This window comes from Geotrypetes seraphini, chromosome 4 (genome assembly GCF_902459505.1).
Source record: "Geotrypetes seraphini chromosome 4, aGeoSer1.1, whole genome shotgun sequence".
Lineage (NCBI taxonomy): Eukaryota > Metazoa > Chordata > Amphibia > Gymnophiona > Dermophiidae > Geotrypetes > Geotrypetes seraphini.
In genome coordinates, this window is record NC_047087.1 from 135,287,967 (window position 1) to 135,311,394 (window position 23,428).

At 45.1% G+C, this 23,428-nt stretch overlaps 1 protein-coding gene across 4 annotated transcripts in view; it reads right to left on the bottom strand.

The window, feature by feature from the left end:
• Positions 1 to 23,428, bottom strand: part of PKNOX1 (PBX/knotted 1 homeobox 1) — a 388,408-nt gene that overhangs the window by 75,087 nt on the left and 289,893 nt on the right. For all 4 annotated transcript variants that reach the window (XM_033942740.1, XM_033942741.1, XM_033942742.1 and 1 more), the window contains one exon: positions 4,992 to 5,162. In XM_033942740.1, coding sequence (XP_033798631.1) covers positions 4,992 to 5,162 — 171 coding nt within the window. The remainder of the gene's footprint in view (positions 1 to 4,991; positions 5,163 to 23,428) is intronic.

Here is a 23,428-nt window from a genome sequence, read left to right on the forward strand (position 1 = left end):
CAGTTAGGATTGACTGTGTAGGATTGATCTGTACTAGTCTGGCTTGTTTAGTTTTACAATGGGTGTATTGATGTACTGCTCACTGCAATATGTAAGATGCTGCCTTTTCCTAGGTACACTCTTGTGTGATGTGTGGATTGTTACTAAAGATCATGTTTTTCATACAGATGGGGGGGATGTCAAAAAAATGATGGGCCTCGGATGTCACATATGCTAGGTATGCCACTGCCTTCATAGTTTATATCTAATCCACAAGCCTGCTTTTAGGACCTACAGGGTATGTATCCCTCCGATTCATGACAATTTCACTTCTCATGTTATCTTATCCATTCATTTTATTATACAACTGCCCAGATAAGCATCATTCTTTGACATGATTGGACCTTGAAAACTAACGGCATCAGTGTTCTCCCCAGAAATTTTTTCCAGCCATGAAAAACATTTGCTGCATTTAGTATGCCACAAAAAACATTTGCTCCGTTTAGTGTGCCGGAGTTAAAAAAGTTTGAGAGATGCTGCTCTAAACCATTTGAAAAAGGGCAAATATCTAATTATTCACTTCTAGAATTGGATACTTCTTAAATTTAATACAGTGGTGCCTCACACAACGAACTTAATTCGTTCCAGGAGCAAGTTTGTTATGCGAAAAGTTCGTTATGTGAAACGCGTTTTCCCATAACAATACATGTTAAAAAAAATAATTCGTTCTGTAGCATAAAATATGCTAAGATGACATAAAAAAAGATAAATTTTTGGTTATTATTTTTATTTAGATACATCTAAAAACATAATTGTTTTTTAAAACAACACACATTTTTTAAATTTAAAGACAGACTAAGTAGAGTCTAATTTTACAGTGAGAGAGGGCAGAGTCTCAGCGGCAAAAACTGGGACTTAACTGTTCATTTTTTTTTTTTCTACCGTGTTTCCCCGATGATAAGGCAGGGCCATCAAATAAGACAGCCCCCCCTTTTTAGAAAAAAATGTAAAATAAGGCACCCCCCCGCAAATAAGCCACCCACCGATACCTGCGCTTACCCGAATCGGGTGGTACGGTGGGTGACTCCGTGTGGTCCCTGGCACCCCCGACACGACCGGGCAAGAGGGAGCTCAAGCCCTCTTGCCCCCCCGACTCCCCGACACGATCGGGGCAAGAGGGAGCTCAAGCCCTCTTGCCCCCCCGACTCCCCGACACGATCGGGGCAAGAGGGAGCTCAAGCCCTCTTGCCCCCCCGACTCCCCGACACGATCGGGGCAAGAGGGAGCTCAAGCCCTCTTGCCCCCCCGACTCCCCGACACGATCGGGGCAAAAGGGAGCTCAAGCCCTCTTGCCCCCCCGACTCCCCGACACGATCGGGGCAAAAGGGAGCCCAAGCCCTCTTGCCCCGCCGATTCCCCAACTCCCCGACAATATCGGGCCAGGAGGGAGCCCAAGTCCTCCTGGCCACGGCGACCCCCTAACCCCACCCTGCACTACATTACGGGCAGGAGGGATCCCAGGCCCTCCTGCCCTCGACGCAACCCCCCCCTCCCCCCAACGACCGCCCCCCCAAGAACCTCTGACCGCCCCCCCAGCCGACCCGCGACCCCCCTGGCCGACCCCCACGACACCCCCAACCCCCTTCCCCGTACCTTTCTGTAGTTGGCCGGACAGACGGGAGCCAAACCCGCCTGTCCGGCAGGCAGCCAACGACGGAATGAGGCCGGATTGGCCCATCCGTCCCAAAGCTCCGCCTACTGGTGGGGCCTAAGGCGCCTGGGCCAATCAGAATAGGACCGGGAGCCTTAGGTCCCTCCTGGGGGCAGGGCCTGAGGCACATGGTCGGGTTGGGCCCATGTGCCTCAGGCCCCGCCCCCAGGAGGGACCTAAGGCTCCCGGGCCTATTCTGATTGGCCCAGGCGCCTTAGGCCCCACCAGTAGGCGGAGCTTTGGGACGGATGGGCCAATCCGGCCTCATTCCGTCGTTGGCTGCCTGCCGGACAGGCGGGTTTGGCTCCCGTCTGTCCGGCCAACTACAGAAAGGTACGGGGAAGGGGGTTGGGGGTGTCGTGGGGGTCGGCCAGGGGGGTCGCGGGTCGGCTGGGGGGGCGGTTGGAGGTTCTTGGGGGGGGCGGTCGTTGGGGGGAGGGGGGGTTTGCGTCGAGGGCAGGAGGGCCTGGGATCCCTCCTGCCCGTAATGTAGTGCAGGGTGGGGTTAGGGGGTCGCCGTGGCCAGGAGGACTTGGGCTCCCTCCTGGCCCGATATTGTCGGGGAGTTGGGGAATCGGCGGGGCAAGAGGGCTTGGGCTCCTTTTTGCCCCGATCGTGTCGGGGAGTCGGGGGGGCAAGAGGGAGCCAGGCGGAGAGAGGGCAGTTAAGCGCAGTGCCTGCGCGGAAGGATGCAGCTCGGGCGACTTCGTTGTGTGAAACGAAGTTCGTTGTACGAATCAAGACATAAAGTTCGTTGTGCGCAGCGTGCGCTGTGCGAGGCGTCCGTTGTGTGAGGCACCACTGTATATATATTATGGAACAAATGTCAAACCTTAAGAAAGGTTGGAAAATAACTAATAATAGTTAACTAATACAAATAGTACACATTTAGGGCTCCTTTTCCTAAGCTGCGATAGCGGCTTTACCGTGCGCTTAATTCGCACAGAATTGCCGCACATGCTAGACACTAACGCCAACATTGAGCTAGCGTTAGTTCTAGCCATGTAGCATGGCAATTCTGCACGTGCTAAAAACGCTATTGCAGCTTAGTAAAAGGAGCCCTTAATTTTCCCCACCACCAAATTTCCCTGTCCCGCCCCACCTGGCTACTTTTTCATGCCAACCGGCTGGAAAAAATTTCTGGGGAGAACACTGAACTGAGATATTAAAAATTCCAGAAGATTCTTATCCTCCTCTTTGTAAGATTTATTACCTTCCTGGGAAGAAGAAGCAAAGTTCCACTCACCAGGTTTTACCTATAGAAAAGATCAGACATGGAAGCACCAGTTTGTTTATTGATTCAGACAGAGAATGTTGCTTAAATTGTTTTTTTTAAATAAAGAGATACTTTGTTTATGACATTTAAAATAAGAATGTATCCTGATGTATCAATGTTAACCAGGACAGACGGAAACAAGTTTTGTTATTGAGACCTCAAGTCTTGCAGTTGGGTGCTACGTTAGTTCTAAAATACCCATGTAAATGAGTGGTTACTTATCAAGGAGTATATGTTATTTGTACCTCAACAGTTATTTAGTTTTATTTCTGGCAAAGGTCAAGTTACAACTAGTACTCCATAGGATGCTTGCTATCTCCATTCAAGGTTAAATTTGATAGATCTCTCTCAGGCACCATCCTTTTTCTTTGTAATTATTTCCTTGTTTCTACTTATTTCTGCCTTTTCTTGTCTCCCCCTTTTATTGTGGTCTGATTATTACAATGTATGTAAGATTGATATTTCCTTATTTCTTTGTGTAAGAGAGCATTTTGCTTTTTTTTCTCTGTGAAGGTTTCTTTTTATTCTATGTGCATTGTTAAAATTGCCTTGTGACTGATATTGTCATATACAGTATATTGAAAAATTGCATAAGTAAAAAGAAAAAAAAAGGCTGATTTTGTGCCACATAGAGAAATGCAAGGTCATGCATGTAGGGAAAAATAACCCGATGTTCAGCTACAAAATGGGGGGATCACTGCTAGAGGTAAGTAATCTTGAAAGAGATCTGGGGGTGATGGTAGACATAACATTGAAGGCATTGGCACAATACGCGACAGCCTCAAGGAAAGCAAACCAAATGTTGGGTATCTTTAAGAAGGGTATCACGGCCAGGACGAAGGAAGTCATCATGCCACTGTATCGTGCAATGGTGCGCCCGCATCTGGAGTACTGTGTCCAATACTGGTCACCATACCCCAAGAAGGACATGGCAGTACTTGAGGGAGTCCAGAGAAGAGCGACTAAACTGATAAAGGGTATGGAAAACTTCTCATATGCTGACAGGTTGAAAAAGCTGGGGCTATTCTCCCTGGAAAAGCGGAGACTTAGAGGAGACATGATAGAAACCTTCAAAATCCTGAAAGGCATAGAAAAGGTAGACAGGGACAGATTCTTCACACTGTGGGGAACCACAAGTACAAGGGGGCACTCGGAGAAATTAAAAGGGGGCAAGTTTAGAACAAACGCTAGGAAGTTCTTTTTTACCCAGAGGGTGGTGGACACATGGAACGCGCTTCTGGAGGCCGTGATAGGCCAGAGCACGTTACAGGGCTTCAAAGAAGGTTTGGATAAAGGGATTGAGGGGTACAGATAGGAGTTGAGGTAGGTTATAGGAATAGTCAGGGACCACTGCATAGGTGATAGGCCTGAAGGGCCACCGCGGGAGCGGACCGATGGGCGGGATGGACCTCTGGTCTGACCCAGCGGAGGCAAATTCTTATGTTCTTATTTGGAGTGACATCTGAAGTTATATCTCCACTGGGAGGCTAAATCCTAAGGAGCTTATCCTCCCAAATTTACAGACTTAAATTCCTGATAAAGTTTTGTATCAAAAGCATTTATCTGAAGCACTCTGTTTATCTTATAAACTTCTATACAAGATCATAACTGCATTACATGCAATCACATTACACAAAGAAAAAAGGGACTGATATTCAGAGCGATTTAAGCAGGCCAGAGAGGCTTGGGTGCACCTAAATCACTTAACTGTGACTATATGCTGATATTCAGCAGGGCAGGAGTGCGGAAAGCTCGCTCCTGCCCACTGCACCTCTGGACCACCAGGGATCGGAACAGGAGGTACGAGGACAGGGCAGGGAGGGGGAACAGGGTGCAGAGGCTGGTGGCGGCCTGCAATAATTCTGGGAGGGGGCGCTGGCCCGAATATAACTAGGACCCCCATTTTTGGGCCAATTTTTGGGCCCAAAAATCCTGGTTTATATTTGAGTATTTACGGCACTTTCCTATATGTCTAAAATTTTTCAGCAAAACCCTTCATTATTTGAATAAGTTACAGTTATCTACCTGGGGCTGAACTGGGGAATATGGACTTCCGGGGTCTCCACTTAGCAGAGTCTCACTGTTCATTTTAGTTTTCAAGCAAGCAATGTAACGACTGCAAAAATCCTTGCAGAGTTCATTCACCTTCTCCAACTCAAGCAGATGAATTCGCAAAACCTGGATTGCTTTTACCATCTGGAGGAGAAGATACAAAAAGGAAAGACATAAAAAGGTAGAAGTGAATACATAGCATTTTCCAGCATATTTTACTTTATTAGGCTCTATCACACATACTTTTTATGAACCAATGAGCAGAGGGTATACTGTACAAACCTATTCGGCTAGCATACACAAATCCAAGATATATAAAAAAAAACACCTAATAGTGCTCTTTGATTTCATGCTTAATTTTAATCTGTCTGGTTATAGGGTTTGCTGCTTGATATCAACACTGCTACCATTTCAAGTGGACTTGATTTACCCTTTGGTGTTCTGAACAAGCTATACTTCCAGACACTTCCTTTGTCATCAGTTCTGCATTATCTTTTGTACCTCTCCAACTCTGGTCTAAAGACCACTTCAGTCAGAGTGCATCTCAGTGGTATCACTGCTTTCCACGCACCTCTCTGAACAATAAACTTCTGGCTACACACTTGTTGGTTTCCAGGTCTATTTCATTCCAAACCTCCCATTAAACCTCCTTTAGTGGTTTGGGACCTCAATGTTGTATTCTCCACTTTGATGAAACCTACATTTGAACCTCTTGTGACTTCATCCCTCAAGCATCTCACTTGGAAAGAAATTTTCTTAGTATACATTAGTTGCAAAGGTTAGAAATCAGATATGGATGTTATTTAAAAAATACCATCGTGGAAGCCCAGACCAGATGTATTTCATGTATCAGCAATGTTGGAAAGAAGAAACGAGAGCAGGCATGGTTAAAAGGTGAAGTGAAAGAGGCTATTAGAACCAAAAAACATCCTTTAAAGAATGGAAAAAGGATCCAAATGAAGAAAATAAGAAGAGACACAAGCACTGGCAAGTTAGATGCAAAGCATTGATAAAGAAAGCTAAGAAAGAATATGAAGAGAAACTTGCAAAAGAGGCAAAAACTCAACAATTTTTTTTAAGTACATCAGAAGCAGAAAACCTGTGAGGGAATCCGTAGGACTGTTGGATGATCAAGGAGCAAAAGGGGCGCTCAGGGAGGATAAGGCCATAGCGGAGAGAATGAATGAATTCTTTGCTTCGGTCTCTGCGGAAGAAGATGTAAGAGATCTACCTGAACCAGAAATGGTTTTCAAGGGTGATGATGCAAAAGAACTGAAAGAAATCTCAGTGAATCTGTAAGATGTACTAAGCCAAATCAACAAGTTAAAAAGTGATAAATCACCTGGACCAGATGGTATATATCCCAGGATGCTAAAAGAACTCAAACATGAAATTGCTGACCTGCTATTAGTGATTTGTAACCTATCGCTACAATCGTCTGTAGTACCTGAAGATTAGAGAGAGACCAGTGTTACACCAATTTTTAAAAAGGGGTCCAGGGGAGATCTAGGAAATTACAGAACGGTAAGCCTGACTTCAGTGCCTGGATAAATGTTAGAAACAATTATAAAAAATAAAATTGGGGAACACATAGACAAACATGATTTAATGGGACAGAGTCAGCATGGGTTCAGCTGAGAGCGATCTTGCCTCATCAATTTGCTTGACTTCTTTGAAGGTGTGAATAAACATATGGATAAAGGTGAGTCAGTTGATGTAGTGTATCTAGAATTTCAGAAAGCATTTGACAGGCTTCTGAGAAAATTAAAGAGTCATGGGATAGGTGGCAAAGTTCAGTTGTTTATTAGGAATTGGTTATCAGATAGAAAACAGAGAGAAGGGTTAAATGGCAAATTTTCTTAATGAAGGAGAGAAAATAGTGGAGTGCTGCAGGGATCTGTACTGAGACCGTTGCTATTTAACTTATTTATAAATGATCTGGAAATTGGAAATATGAGTGAGGTGATTAATGATGACACTAAACTGTTCAAAGTGGTTAAAACGCATGCGGATGGGGAAAAATTACAGGCAGACCTTAGGAAATTGGAAAACTGGGCGTCCAAGTGGCAGATGAAATTTAATGTGGACAAATGCAAAGTGACGCACATTGGGAAGAATAACCCAAATCACAGTACCAGATGCTAGGGGAAAAACGCCAGTTCCTAGTGCCGCCTAGACAACTGCCCACCCATAATTATGAATTCAGCCCCCACCTCCTTCAAGGCAATGCTTTTCAACTGGATCACTCTCCTACTGTCTAACGGTGAATTTTTGACCGACCTCGGCTACATCCTCATCACACCCATCATGGTTTCATCAGTAAGAGCAAGGAAATGGGGCCAAAATGTAAGAATAGTGAAAATGATTAACCACACTGACAAGATCCTCAAAAGGTTAACCAGCCAGGAGAAAAAAACCTTTTGAGGATCTTTTCATCAGTAAGAGCAAGGAAATGGGGCCAAAATGTGAGGCCATGTGCTCAGTGGTAGGATCAGCCCTGCCTCACAGAAAAATCAAAACCTCCTCAGAATTGTAGTATGGGAGGAATTGTTGCATCCCTCCCTGCTCCCTGGAAACTCGGGTAAGGTAGGCTGCATCCCCACACTTTCTGCTTGCTTGCCTGCCCTGGGTTCTCGGGGGGGGGGGGGGGGGTCTTTCTTTGCTCCAGTGTCCGGTTGAGCTAATCGCAAGGGAATCCAAGATCAGCTATCATAAGTGGACTAAGTAGGGAGATAGATAGATAAGCCACGCGAGAGGAGCTGAAGGGTGGTAGAAAGGAACAGATGGTGAAGGGAGGGAGGGAAGGGTGGTGGTAGAAAGAAATAGAACAGACACTGAAAGAGGGTAGAGGGGAACAGACCCTGAAGGGAAATGTGGAAGACAGAGTGGGGAGAAGACGCTGGAAGGGAAGAAGACAGATGCCAGACTATGGGGGAGCGGAGGGAAGAAGATGGGTGCTAGACCAATGGGGGGGAGGGGGGTGAAGGGAGAGGCACAGTAACAGAGCAAATGGAAGATGCTGAGAGAAGACACACAGTGGATGGAAGGAATTGAATGAGAAGATGTGGAAAACAGAAACCAGACAACAAAGGTAGAAAAAAAAATTCTATTTATTTATTTATTTTTTTGCTTTAGGATAAAGTAGTATATTAGTTGTGTTGATAAAAATTTATAAACAAAGCCCTGCCAGCTGAACATCTCTTTCTCTGGTTCAGCAGCCAGAACTTTGATTTATAAGAAAGGAATAAGCTAAATATTGCAGTATTAAGGCTTATATGGATGCTGCGGGGATGGTGACGGGGCGGTGAATGGGATGGCAGTGATGGTGACGGGGTGATGAAGGGGATGGCAATGACGGTGATGGGGCAGTGAAGGGAATGGCGGTGACGGGGCGGTGTAGGGGCCGGTGGGCCGGGGAAGGGGCAGTGACAGGGACAGATTTTTTCCCCGTGTCATTCTCTAGTTTCTATCTCTCCCTCCCATCCCTTGTGCAACAGAACTCTTGCAGCTTCTATCCCTCCCTCCCACCCCCTGCTGCGCGCACCCCCTGACCCTTCCATCTCTCCTCCGCCAACAGCGAGACCGAAATACTTTGCAACAAACATCAACGTTGGCAGCAATCTAGACAAGCTGCTTCGTGGCTTTCTCCTGCCCGGGTGTTCCTCTGCCGCATCACTGATGATGTCATCAGCAACGCAGTACAAGGAATGCCCTGGCAAAAGAAGGAGCTTTAAAATTTATCTTCTTTGAAGCAGAAAATCTGAAATTTTATCAAAAATGGCATCTAATAAGCAATCCAAACCTGAAACAGCTTCAAAAACAGGTGGGAAGGCAAAAAGATTAAAAGAAGATCCACCCACTCCTACCAAGACTCCCCTGCCTGTGGATGCTTTGGACTTGATAGAGCTAATTGAGGAGCTGAGAAACATTATATTAGTGTTGAAAGACAACACAGAACAACTGGCAGCAATGAAGGAAGAAGTGACAAACCTGGGACAAAAAATGGAAATGGTGCACACCAGAATTGATCAGATAGAAACATGAATGGAGAAAGTGGAGAATGAGCAGCTGCAATGTAGAAAAGATCATAAGGTTCTTCAAGAAATGGAAAAACGGATGACAAATTTTGAAAATCGGGCAAGAAGAAACAATGTGAGAATACTGGGATTAAAGGAAGGGGTTGAGGGAAAGAATATATTAACTTTTCTGGAAGAAAACATATCAAAAATACTCCCCCTTCACTTAAAAGTGCCATTAGAAATAGAGAGGGCACATAGGATCCCAGGAAGGAGACCTAATGGTCAGTCAAGACCTAGACCAATAATATTTCGCCTATTACATTTCCAGCATGTTATGGAAATTTTAAGAGTGGCAAAGGAGACTAAAAATTTGACTTACAAGGACTCAAAGATTATGTTTGTCCCAGACTTTGTGAGTGCAACAGTGAATCTTTGCAAGCAATTTTTACAATTGAGGCAACATCTAAAGGAGATTGGGACAAAATATGGACTTTACTATCCTGCTCTAATGAGGGTTACTTATAAAGAAAAATTCTATCAGTTTGAAGACCCTGAAAAGCTGAAGGAGTTTTTGTCACAACTAGAAACACTGATGAACTGAATGGATAATCCTGTCAGCTGTAATTGAGTCTTTATTGATTGATTGATTTTCTCTGGATTTTAGAGAATTAAAGATGAGTTTTAATGTTTTTGATCTAATTATTTTAATATATGGAATTGGACGTTTCAACTGTCTCCAGATTTTTAACTGTCATAAAACCATGAGGGCAGGGGTTTGGTTTTTTTCCCCCTCATTCAAATAAACCTTCTGATAGGAGAGAATTCTAAAAGGAAGTTCCAGCCCATTAGATCAATCGGCAAGCAGATTTGTACTTGATGTCAGAAGAGATTAGTGACGGTGGGGGAAGTGGGTGGAGTTGACAGCACGGCCTTCACCCACCTTCGTTCCGTTATGATACCTGCACATCTTGGAGTCAACTTGTTTGGCCCTCTGCTGCCGCTGACTTTGTTTCCTGTGCCCTTTGACGCCGCCTCCTGTGGGGATCCTCGGCGAAACGCAAAGAGAATTGTGCATGGCTCGGTCTGAGGATTCGGAGGCTGCTGTTGATAATGGGCCCTGGAGGTGTGCCACTGAAGGGCAGTCACTATGCCTAAGCACTGCCACATCCGGCAGTTTTTTCAATGGACCCCAGTCGGGGGGAGCCTGCAGGGGGGTGATGGAGCGGAGCCAGTAGGCAAGGGTGGGGGGCCTATAGGTGGCTCTCCCAAATGGCAACAGTGGCAGCCTTGATCACAGAGAAGGCGTCCACCCCCATTCTTTTACCAGCAAACTATATATTTCATGGAAAGATACCCCAAAAAAGGAACATAGAAAAGACCAGTCAATGAGGGAAAAAGACAAGCTGAGCCACAAGAGAGCCAGAGGCACTAAAGGTTGCAAGCTTTATTGCCTAATTGAGAGTTTAAATAACATATCAGTGTAAAACATTTGTGGGCCACGTGCACCTCCCCGGCAGCAGGCAAAGCCACCAGAGGATACGGAGGCAGCTGAGCTCAAAGATACCACGCAACCAGTTCAGAAGCTGCTAGGACAGGGGTAAAAGAGACCCCCATGGCCTTTGCTTTAGTCCTAGATCCCGCAGCCCCTTCTGACCATGGCTCCTGCAGTAGCAGTCTGTAGATGGTAATGGGCCAGAATCATGGGATATGGCCGGAGCCCCAGCGACAACACAATTGGCCTTATATTCAATGCAGGTGACGGCAGTCAGCAGAAATGGCGCAAGATGCTGCAGAGAATGTTACCAAGGAGCAGCTGACTTCAGGCACAGAGGACACAGTCAGTATAGTTGTGGCTCCTTCTAAGTACTGACAAGCTACCAGTCCCTGAGCTGCCTTCAGAGCCCCAGTTGGAGACTTTATCTTTTATTTCATTTTTATTATCTGCTTTAAAATTTAGGTTTCAGATCTCATTGATGTAAAGCTATTGATTTTTAAATAACCTAGTTATATGTTTCAAGGGCTAATTTAATCTCACTGTTGTAACTGAAGGAGAGGGGGTTTTTGGATAGATTTAGGAAATTATATAGAGTGTGCAATGGTTGTATGGATCAATTATTTTTGTTTAAGTAATTTCATTGATTTAAGGAATTTTCATAAGTATAAGGAATATAAAGCATCTTATTGTTATAATCCATTATTTATTTATTCATCATTTAGGATTATTTATTCACTTATTCAGACATCTATTAAATATTTTGGGTATAACGAATAGATCGATATTATAGAGGTTGATTAATTTTAATTTTATAAGGGGAAGTAATTAATTATATTGCCTGGGGGAGGGTTCCGGCTGCTAGTCTAAATGTGTCTTCAAGCAATCGTGTGATATTGGGGATAGGGAATTGGGGGGAGAACATGGGAGTTTTATTAAGGGGTTTAGGACGTGTATTGAGCAAAGGGTGTTTTGGGGGTAAAAAAGGATTTTTGGTATACTATTATGGGTCTTCTTATCTGAAATTTTGCAATGAATTTTAAAATGTTTTCTTTAAATGTCAATGGCCTCAATCATCCTGTTAAGAGGAAAAAACGCTCAATTTTTTAAAGAAGCAGGATGCAGATATATATATGATACAAGAAACTCATTTGTCTGCTGGGGAATCAATGAAGTTGGAAGGGCGGTGGGTCAAGCAGTGTTTCTTTGCACCGGCTATGGGAAAGAAAGCGGGGGTAGCTATTTTAGTGCATAGGAAATGTTCAGCTGTATTGAATTTTATTTCTGCAGATCCTTCAGGAAGGTGGGTTCAGGTGAAACATGCTCTGACGCTGTTTAATATCTATGCCCCTAATTCAAATCAAGCAGAATTTTTAAAAACTCTTCAACAGGGACTTCTGCCGCTGGCTGCTTCTAATCTAGTGGTAGCTGGGGACTTCAATGCTGTTATGGATCCATTGCTGGATAAACAACTCAGTAAGCTTTTAAAATCTATGGGATTGGATAATTTTAGTTCAATCCTGTGGATTAAAAGATATCTGGTAGATTCTCCATTATAATGCTCAGGAGTTTTCTTTTTGCTCCCATGTTCATAAATCATTTTCAAGAATAGATTATGCATTTGTATCAGATCAATTAGTTCAACAGGTAACCAAAGCTGGCAGAGACCCAATTGTTTTATCAGATCATGCTGGAGTTTGGATTGAATTAAAATTTGAGGAACAAGATTCAAATAGACCTGTTTGGAGATTCAATAATACATTGCTTGCAGATTCAAACTTTATTGAGGAATTTCAATTAAAAATTAATGATTATTTTCAAATCAATGCCTCAGAGGAAATCTCTTTAGAAACCTTGTGGGATGCTTTCAATGCTACCATGAGGGGGCAAATAATATACTATTCGGTAAATATTAGGAAGCAACTTAAAAAGGAATTTACTGATCTGTAACTTGATACTCAGCACATGAAACAATTGTACTGGGGACATAATTTGCCACTTTAAGTACAGCCAATCCGGAAGATTTTCCATAAGCTCGTGGAGAATCCAATACATACCTTGGCGCATTATATAAGCTTGATGGTACCTATAAAGTTTGGGAAATTTACCCCACCCTCTGCAATTGGTTTTGTAAAGATACTAAAGCAATTCGAGCTGCTTTACCCAGCCAAATAAATTTGGTAAGTATACTATTAATTTTTTTTTATAAAAAGACCCCTGAAAAAACACTGGCAACATACCCATTTGGTAGCAAACCACAGGCAAAATCATCATCTTAACCATTTGTACTCTCCCCCACTAAGACAGATGTAAAGGGTTCCATTGCTCACACATTTCTGTGACCTTCTGCAGTAAAAATCTGAGATAGTGCAGCAGTCTTATTTATTGTTGTTGATTAGGGATTAATCACATTTTAAATATACTTGTGATGGAGGGATAGTTGGCCATAAAGAGAATAAATTTTGTAATACTGCTTGGCTGAAGTGACCATCCCATCTGGAATAAGATTCCAGATAGTAGTGAGATGTGAACGTGTGAACTGAGGACCCAAGTAGCTGCTTTGCAGATTTCATCTATGGGAGTGGAATTTAATGCAATTGAGGCTGCCACAGCTCAGACTTTATATGCTGTCACACAACCCCCAAGCTGTAGCCCAGCCTGAACATAGCAGAAGGAAATACAGGCTGCTAGCCATGTAGAAATAGTTCTCTTGGTTACAGGTCAGCCCAACCTGTTAGGATCAAAGGAGATAAACAGTTGAGGAGATGTTCTGTGTGGCTTAGTCCTTTGTAAGTAATACGCCAAGGCACATTTACAGTCTAAGGTATGAAGAGTTGTTTCTCCAGGATGAGAATGAGGTTTTGGAAAGAAAACTGGAATCACAATTGATTGATTTAGATGAAATTCCATGACTATTTTCAGCAAGAATTTTGAATGGGTGTGGAGAACTACCTTATCATGGTGGAAAACTGTAAACAGTGGATCCAACACCAATGCTTGAAGCTCACTTACTTGATGTGCAGAATTAATGGAGATTAAAAATACCACTTTCCAAGTAAGATATTTAGGATGAGTAGAAGATATTGACTCAAATGGAGGTTTTACAAGTCTGGTAAGAACAACGTTAAGATCCCAAACCACTGGAGGCAATTTGAGAGGTGGTTTGATATTGAAAAGTCCTTTCATAAATCTGGAAACAAGAGGATGAGCAGTCAAAGATTTATTATTGACCAGAACATGAAAAGCACTGATAGCAATAAGGTGAACTCTGACTGAAGTGGTTTTAAGACCCGAATTGGAAAAGTGGAGAAGGTAGTCCAACACTGTCCATTTCTTTTGGCAGCACTACTGTGTAGAAGGTTTTCAGGATGCATCTAAAATGACTCTGACAGGATCAGAAAGAAGAGCGTCCGCTGAGGTCATCCCGTAAGGTACCAAGCTGTCAGGTGCAATGACTGTAGATCAGGATATAAAAGAGACCATTGATTCTGAATAAGAGATGGAAAGATCTGAAGGGTATTGGATCTTTCACATTGAGCTGAAGTAGAAGGGAGATCCACAGTTGTCTAGGCCACCGAGGGGCTATAAGGATCATGGGTGGCCACTTCTTGCTTGAGAATGAGAGGAATTGATAGAAAAGCATAAAGGAATTTGTCCATCCAATCCAGGAGAAAGGCAACTGCCTCTAGGCAATGAGGAGAGAACTGTCTGGAATAGAACTGAGGCAGTTTGTGACTGAGGGAGGATGCAAATAGGTCTATCTGAGGAGTCCCCCAAAGAGAGAATATCTGACGTAAGACCTTGGAGTTGAGCGTCCACTCGTGTGGCCAAAGAAATCTGCCGAGTTTGTCAACAAGAATATTTTGCGTTCCTTGAACAGACAGCTTTTAGCAGTGGTGTACCAAGGGGGGGCGGTGGTCCGCCCCAGGTGCACGCCTTGGGGGGGTGCACAGCCGGCTTTTCTCACTGCCTCTAACGCCGGCCCTGCAGCTCCGGACTTCCCCACACCTGCTCCCCCCCGATCACTATTATTTTAAATATTATGGCAGCCGCGGCGCTGTATCTATCGAAGGAGACTTCTAACCTCAGCTTGCCCTGGAACTCTTCCTGCAACAGCAACTTCCTGTTCCCGCCTAGGCGGGCAGTGGCTGCAGGAAGAGTTCCGGAGCAGGCCAAGGTTAGAAGTCTCTTCTGATGGATACAGCGCCGCGGCTGCCATAACGTTTAAAATAACAGCGATCGGGGGGGGGGGGGGAGCAGGTGTGGGGAAGTCCGGAGCTGCAGGGCCGGAGTTAGAGGGACTAAGAGATGATGGTGCCGCAGGGTCCCGTGTTGGGGGGAGGGAGGAAGAAAGAAGAGGAACCGAAGCATGGCAATTTTGGGGGAGCAGGTGTGGGGAAGTCCAGAGCTGCAGGGGAGAGTGTTGCTGTACCCAGCTGGAGGGAGAAGGAAGCTGAGAGAGGGAATGAAAGGAGATGCCAGGGCTTGGAGGGAAGGAGGAAGGTATGCCAGACTAAGGGAAAAGGAAGGGGGAGATCTCAGAGCATGGAGCGGGAGGGAAAGATGGAAGGAAAGGAGAGAAATGCCAGACAATCAGGGAAGGGCAGATACCAGGACTGTGGGGTGCGAAGGAAAGAAAGGAGAAGAGAGAGATGCCAGAGCATAGGGGATGGGTTGGTGACAGAGAGAAAAAAATGGAGAGGTGGCAGAGCTGAAATCAATCATGTACAAAGGAGAGAAGGTGCTCAGGATAGTTATGAAAGGAGCATAGAAAAAAGGAAGATGTTGTATGGAAAAGAGAGAAAGCAGACATTGGATGGAAAGGGCAGAGAGGGCAGTGACTGGAAGGGGCGAGACAGAAGGTGAACAGTAGATAGAAGGGGTAGAGAGAGAGACAGCCACTGAATGGAAGTGTGAGGGAGAGGGGGAGCAGACGCTGGAAGTAAGTGGGGAGGAGAAAGAAAAAAGGGCACATGCTGGATTGAGGGACGAGGATAGAGTTAGATACTGGAAGGGGTGAGGGAAAGAGGTGGCAAGCTTTAGGTAGACAGTGAAAAAGGACATTGATGAGAGGGTAGTAAGAACATAATCTAGACAGATGCAGAAAATATATTGAAAAGGAAAATGAGGGAAAAAAAGGGAAGGGGAGAGGGAAGGAGAGAAGAGAGATGCCAGACCAATGGGGGTGAAAGGAGCGATGGAAGGGGGAGGCATACAGTTTCTGAAAGGGGCAAAGAAGGAGAGAAGATGCCATATAGGGGAAGAGAGACGTCAGACAGTGGATGGAAGGAAGAAAGTTACAAGAAGATGAGGAAAGCAGAAATCACAGAAGACAAAGGTAGAAAAAAAATTTTCTATTTATTTATTGCTTTAGGAGACATGTGTCACTGTTTCTGTGGTGTTGCATTGTATGCAGAGTCCAGCTTCTTACTGGTTCAATTTAACCTTTGTCTATGTATTTCTATTTTATCCCCCCTTTTACAAAACTGTGGAGCGTTTTTTTTCGCCAGCCGTGGTGGTAGCAGCTCTAATGCTCAGAATTCTATGAGCGTCACAGCTGTTACCACTGTGGCTAAAATCTACACTACAGTTTTGCAAAAGAGGGAGGGGTTAGTTTGTGATTACATATTCCATACTAGGTGAAGGTGTTTTCTGTGTTCTGTGTGTTCGAAAGACATGTTTTTTTGTTAGGCTTGACTGCAGGATTGATCTGTACTAGTCTGGCTTGTTTAGTTTTACAATGGGTGTATTGATGTTGTACTGCTCACTGCAGTATGTAAGATGCTGCCTTTTCCTAGGTACTCATGTGTGACGTGTGGCTTGTTACTAAAAATCATGTTTTCTGTATAGATGGGGGCTGGGGGTGTCAAAAAATGATGGGACCCAGGTGTCACATATGCTAGGTATGCCACTGGCTTTTAGAAATGTTTCAAGCAATTGCCCAGTTCCAAATCTTCTCAGCCTCTTGACAGTCAGAGAACCCATACCTCCTTGCTTGTCTATATAATACATTGCAACTTGATTGTCTGTGCGTACTAGAAGAACTTGATTGGATATACTGTTTTGAAAAGCCTTGAGAGCATTGCAAATCGATCCACGTTCCAAGTTTATGTGGAGCTTCTGTTCCTGAGTAGACCAGTGACCTTGTTGCAAAGACCGTCCAGGTGAGCTCCTCAAGCATACTTGGATGAGTCTGTGGTCAGAACTTTCTGATGTGGAACCATTTGAAACAGCAGCCCTTTGGAAAGATTTGAGGAATTCATCCACCACTGAAGAGATTGACGAAACGATGAGGTGACTAATTTTCTGTGAGAATGGATCGAAAGCTTGAGATCACTGAGCTGTTCTGAGATGAAGTCTCGCGAAAGGAGTAACATGGACTGTAGATACCATGTGATCCAATAATAATAATAATAATAACTTTATTTTTGTATACCGCATTACCATGGAAGTTCTATGCGGTTAACAGATGAAGAGACTGTACATTTACAGTGAAGTTACTTTTTTTTTTTTTGGCATAGCAACATTTACATTTTCAGTGACACTACATTTACGGTGAAGTTATTTTACAGCTAGGTTACAAATTGCAGAGAAGTTACATTTGCTGTAAGTTACATATATATAGCGGAGTTCATACAGTAGTGTTACATACAGCGGTGATACATACTGCGGTGTTCGATAAGGCAGAGCAGAGGCATTTGGTATGGGAGGTAACGAAGAAGGGGTGATTAGTTGGATAGGGTGATCCATTTTGTTTAACCATTTGGTGGCTGACAAGATTGGAGGAGTCGAGAGTCTGAGGTAAGTCAAGGTCCGAGGAGGAGGCAAGGAAGAGGGGGGGAGAAGTTAGAGGAATTTATCAAAAAGGTAGGTTTTGATTGACTTCCTAAACATTTGGTAGGGGGGGGAATTGGAGATGAGTACAGTGAGGCATTTGTTCCATTTGCCCGCTTGGAATGCTAGGGATCTGTCGAGGAATTTCTTGTAGAGGCAGCCTTTCAGGGAAGGAAAGGAAAACAGGTAGGTGTTTCATGTACGAGAGGGGCCTGCAATTTCAAGGTGCTCAGATAGGTAGATTGGAGAAGAGCCTGCTAGGGTTTTGAAGCAGAGGCAAGCGAATTTGAAGATGATCCTTGCCTCTACCGGCAGCCAGTGGAGTTTAGTGTAATAGGGGCTAACGTGGTCATATTTTTTGAGGCCGAAGATGAGGCGGACGGCAGCATTTTGAACTATTCTTAAACGTTTGATGGTGTTTTTATAGAATCCCAGGTATATGATGTTACAATAGTCCAGTATACTTAAGATTAGTGATTCGACCAGAAGACGGAAGGAGAGGTGGTCGAAGTGGCGTTTAATGGTGCGAAGTTTCCAGAGGGAGCAGAAACATTTTTTGACCTGGGCACTGGTATGATCTTCGAAGGTCAAGCATCTGTCTAGGAGGACTCCAAGGATTTTTATGGTGGGGTTGATAGGATAGTCTAGGCCGTTCAATTTCAGGGAAGTGTTTGTAAGTTTATGGTTAGGACTTGCCAGGAAAATTTTGGTTTTTTTGGTGTTCAATTTTAATTTGAATTGTGAGGTCCATAGTTCTAACTTGGTGAGGACGGAGGAGGTGAGTTGTTCCGTCTGTTGTGTGAGTGAAGTTAGGGGAATGATAATGGAAATGTCATCTGCGTATATGAATGATTTTAGGTTTAAGTCAGCAAGTGTCCGTGCCAGGGGGGCCAAGTAAATGTTGAAAAGGGAGGGAGATAGAGGGGAGCCTTGTGGGACTCCGCAGGGGTTGCGCCAGTGATGGGAGAAGGTTCCGTTGCTGTGGACCTGGTAAGTACGGTTAGTTAGGAAGCTTGAGAACCAGTTTAGTACTTGGCCGGTAATGCCGATGGAGTCAAGGCAGTTAAGCAGGATATTGTGGTCGACCAGATCGAAGGCGCTGCTTAGGTCGAATTGGAGTACTAGGGCGCTTTTGCCCAGTGAGAACAGGTGAAGGAGGTAATTGGTCAGAGCTGCTAAGACAGTTTCTGTGCTGTGGTTTGTGCGGAAGCCAGATTGGGAGTCGTGAAGGATGTGGAACTTTTCTAGGTAGTTCATGAGGTCATGGTTAATAAGGCCTTCCATGAGTTTTTGAAAGAGTGGGATGTTGACGATGGGTCTGTAGTTGGCGGTGGAGGAGATAGGTTCCTTGTTGTTTTTAAGGCGGGGGATACAAGAATGTGACTAAGTTCAGTCGAGAAGTGACCTGTGGACAGGCATAGTGAGACCCAATTGAAGAGGTCGGCTTTGAATGAGGGGGGAGCGGATTTCATGATGGTGGGTGGGCAATTGTCTAATAGGCAGTTGGAGTTAGCGTAGTTTGAGTAGAGATTGAGAAAGAGGTTCCAGTCTGGGCTCTCGAAGGAGCTCCAGGTCATGTCTGTAATTGAACCTATTGTGTCTGCTGCAGGAAGGTTGAATATTGGCTCAGGGCTGGGAGCTATAAGAGACGATTTTAAGGTGTGAATTTTGTTGGCAAAATGGACTGCTAGGATTGTAGCGGGGGGCGGGAGGTCGGAGCTGGAGCATTTGTGTGAATCTGTGTCTAGGAGGGAGTTGACTATTCTAAAGAGTGCTTTACTATTTAGAGAAGGGGAATTGATTAATTGGGAGTAATGTTTACTGTGTTTTTCGTTGATCAATCTTTTGTATTCGTTGACTTTCAGTCACCAGTTGAGTCTATCGTTGTCAGTCCCTGATTTACGCCATGTTCTTTCAAGTTTCCGTACTTCGCGTTTTATGGCTAAGAGATCTGCGTCAAAACAGCTGTTTGAGGGCCGAGGGGTTTTCTTGCGAAGTCTTAGGGGTGCGATGGTGTTTAGGACTTGGTCGCTGAAGTTTTTCCAGTCTAGGTAGAAGTTGGGGTCAGGGTTGGAGTTAGAAATCTGCTGGATTAATTTTTTCTCTTGTCCAGATCATTGTCTTTGTATAGTTGGGCATGGGTTTCCTGTCTGGTTGTTTTTTGAGCCAGGCTACTTCGAACTGACACAGGAGGTGGTCGGACCAAGGGGTGTTAGACCAATTTTGTTCAGTGAGACTTATGTTAGGAGTAGTGGGGGTGTTGGAAAGGAAAGTGATCAGGTCAAGTTGGTGACCTTTAATGTGTATTGTGGTTTGGGGGGGCTTGATGAAGCCTAGTGATGTGAGGAAGGAGAATAGGTCTGCAACATTGGGGTTCTCTTCTTGCTCAAGGTGTAGATTAATGTCTCCTGCTAAGAGGTTGTGAGTGCCGGTTGCCGAGTTCGTGAGAAGGAATTCGTAGTAGTCTTCTTTTGCTAGATTCCATTTATTAGGGGGTATGTAGAATAGTGTGATGATAAGGTTATCAATGTAGTCAGTTTTGGAGATTTTGCAGGTGAGGATTTCCAGGTTATTAGTTGATTTGGAATCTAGGATTTTGAAGTGAAAGTGGTCACGGAGAATGATGGCCAGACCACCTCCCCTTTCAGAGTTTCTTGAGAGGGGGATAAGAACATAAGAACATAAGACGTTGCCTCCACTGGGTCAGACTAGAGCTCCATCGCGCCCAGTGGTCCGCTCCCGCGGCAGCCCATCAGGTCTGTAACCTGTGAAGTGGTTTCTGACTATTTCTGTAACCTACCTCTAGTTCTATCTATAACCTACCACTAGTTCTATCTGTACCCCTCGATCACCTTATCCTTTAGGAACCTATCCAAACCTTCCTTGAACCCCTGTAATGTGCTCTGGCCTATCACATCCTCTGGAAGCGCGTTCCATGTGTCCACCACCCTCTGGGTAAAAAAGAACTTCCTAGCATTTGTTCTAAACCTGTCCCCTTTCAGTTTCTCCGAGTGACCCCCTAGTACTTGTGGTTCCCCACAGTCTGAAGAATCTATCCCTGTCTACCCTCTCTATGCCTTTTAGGATTTTGATCATGTCTCCTCTAAGTCTCCGCTTTTCCAGGGAGAACAACCCCAGCATTTTCAACCTGTCAGCGTATGAATAATTCTCCATACCTTTTATCAGTTTAGTTGCTCTTCTCTGGACCCCCTCAAGTACTGCCATGTCCTTCTTGAGGTGCGGCGACCAGTACTGAACACAGTATTCAAGATGTGGGCGCACCATTGCACGATACAGCGGCATGATGACTTTCTTCGTCCTGGTTGTGATACCCTTTTTAATGATGCCCAACATTCTGTTCGCTTTCTTTGAGGCTGTCGCACATTGTGCCGATGTTTTCAATGTTGAGTCCACCATCACCCCCAGGTCTCTTTCAAGGTTACTCACTCCTAGCAATGATCCCCCCATTTTGTAGTTGAACATCGGGGGGTTTTTTTCCCACACGCATGACCTTGCATTTCTCTATGTTAAAACTCATTTGCCACTTTTTTGCCCATTCTTCCAGTCTCGTTAGGTCCCTTTGCAGGTATTCACAGTCTTCCGTGCTTCTAACCCTGCTGCAGAGTTTGGTGTCATCGGCAAATATGATAACCTCACATTTTGTCCCCGTCTCCAGATCATTAATAAATATATTGAACAGGAGCGGTCCCAGCACCGACCCCTGTGGAACCCCGCTCGTGACCCATTGCCAGTCTGAGTAATGGCCCTTTACTCCAACCCTCTGTTTCCTGCCTGCCAGCCAGTGTTTGATCCATCGGTGGATATCCCCTTGCACCCCGTGGTTCCACAGCTTTTTAAGTAGCCGTTCGTGAGGTACCTTGTCGAAGGCTTTTTGGAAGTCAAGGTAAATGATGTCTATGGATTCCCCCTTATCTATCTGGCTGTTTATTCCTTCAAAGAAATACAGTAAGTTTGTGAGGCACGACCTTCCCTTGCAGAAGCCGTGCTGGCTCGCCTTTAGTTGTCCCTTGTCTTCTATGTGTTCGCAGATTGTGTCTTCTATGTGTTCGCAGGCCAGGTGCTTCCATCATCTTTCTCGGAACCGAGGTCAAGCTCACCGGCCTGTAGTTTCCTGGGTCACCCCTTGATCCCTTCTTAAAGATGGGCGTGACATTTGCTATTTTCCAGTCCTCTGGGATCTGCCCGGTTTTCATGGATAGATTACATATTTGATGAAGTGTTTCCGATATTTCGTTTCTCAGTTCTTTTATTACACTTGGGTGGATGCCGTCCGGACCCGGTGATTTGTCGCTCTTCAGTCTGTCTATCTGTCGGAGTACATCCTCTCGGGTCACCTCTAGTTGGACCAGCTTTTCATCGTGGTCTCCGTTTATAATCTCCTCGGGTTCTGGGATATTGGATGTGTCCTCTCTCGTGAAGACTGACGAGAAGAATTTGTTTAACCTGTCAGCTATCTCTTTTTCCTCCGTTATCGCTCCTTTCTTGTCTCCGTCATCCAGTGGTCCCACTTCCTCTCTGGCTGGTTGTTTCCCTTTCACATACCTGAAGAAGGGTTTGAAGTTTCTTGCTTCTCCTGCCAGTCTTTCCTCATATTCTCTCTTTGCTTTCCTGACCTCTCGATGGCATTCTTTCTGGTGTCTTTTGTGCTCTTTTTGGTTTTCCTTTGTTGGGTCCTTTTTCCATTTTCTGAAGGATGATTTCTTGTCACTTATCGCTTCTTTAACTGCATTTGTTATCCACGCTTGGTTTCTAGCTCGATTTTTTTTGCACCCTTTCCTAAACCTTGGGACGTACAGGTCTTGTGCCTCGTGCACTGTGCCCTTAAGCAGGGTCCAGGCTTCCTCTACGGGATGATTTTGTAATGTGGTGGGAGAATATCCGCTATGATTACATCCTGGTCAGAAATGAGCCATGTTTCGGTTAGAAGTACAATTTCTAGATGAGTTTCTTCCAGCCAATCTTTGAAGAGTTGGGCCTTATTTCTAACTGAGCGAATGTTCAGGTAGGCACCGGGAAGAGTGGATTGTTCTGGGAGAGGCGAAGATTCCGTACGTTGTAAATTTTTTAGGGATCGTTTTCTTTTGTGTGCTGGTCTTGGTGGGTGGCGGGTAGTGTTGATCACAGGGATGGGGAAAGGACCTGTTTCTGTGGCATCATGAATGAGCCGGTGGGGGAGGAGGGATTTATCAGGTCCTGGGATTCTAGTCCATGCAATGTAGGTTGGTATAAGTTCGAAGGCTAAAGCTTTTGTAATCCAGCCTCTTGTGCTAAGCAAGTAGAGGAGGAGGAGGGCAATGAGCTTATGAGTGGGGATAGACATGTTGGGGTGGCAGTTAGGGTGGCGAAAGAGGGAGGCTGGGCTGGGGGAGGGGGCTAGGCTGGAGAGGCTAGGGAGGAGGGGAGATAGTCAATTAAGGGGAGGTGGGCAAATACGAAAGACTCAAGAGCAGATGAGAGGAAAGGATCTGAAAATAGGTCTATGAACCGATGTTCAAGATGAGATTAGTAGCAGGTAAGTTAAAAAGGACTATGAGCGGATCTGTACTAAGTGAGACTGTGCAGGTATATTAGAGAGACTATGAACAGATCTATAAGACGGAATAAAGGTCTATGTTATACGAGGTGTAAGTCTTGAGCAGTGAAGGGGGACAACTCGATCTCCCTTCCCCTTCACTGTGCTGGGGCAGGAAAAGGCCCGGTCTGCTGAGCCCTTATGAGGGCTGGAGGCAGGCCAGGTGCCGAAACGGCTGCTGGGGGCAGGGCAAACCGCCGATCACGATGCTCCTCTGGTGCAGTGAAGGGGGACGACTCGATCTCCCTTCCCCTTCACTGTGCTGGGGCAGGAAAAGGCCCAGTCTGCTGAGCCCTTAAGAGGGCTGGAGGCAGGCCAGGTGCCGAAACGGCTGCTGGGGGCAGGGCAAACCGCCGATCACAATGCTCCTCTGGTGCAGTGAAGGGGGACGACTCGATCTCCCTTCCCCTTCACTGTGCTGGGGCAGGAAAAGGCCCAGTCTCCTGAGCCCTTAAGAGGGCTGGAGGCAGGC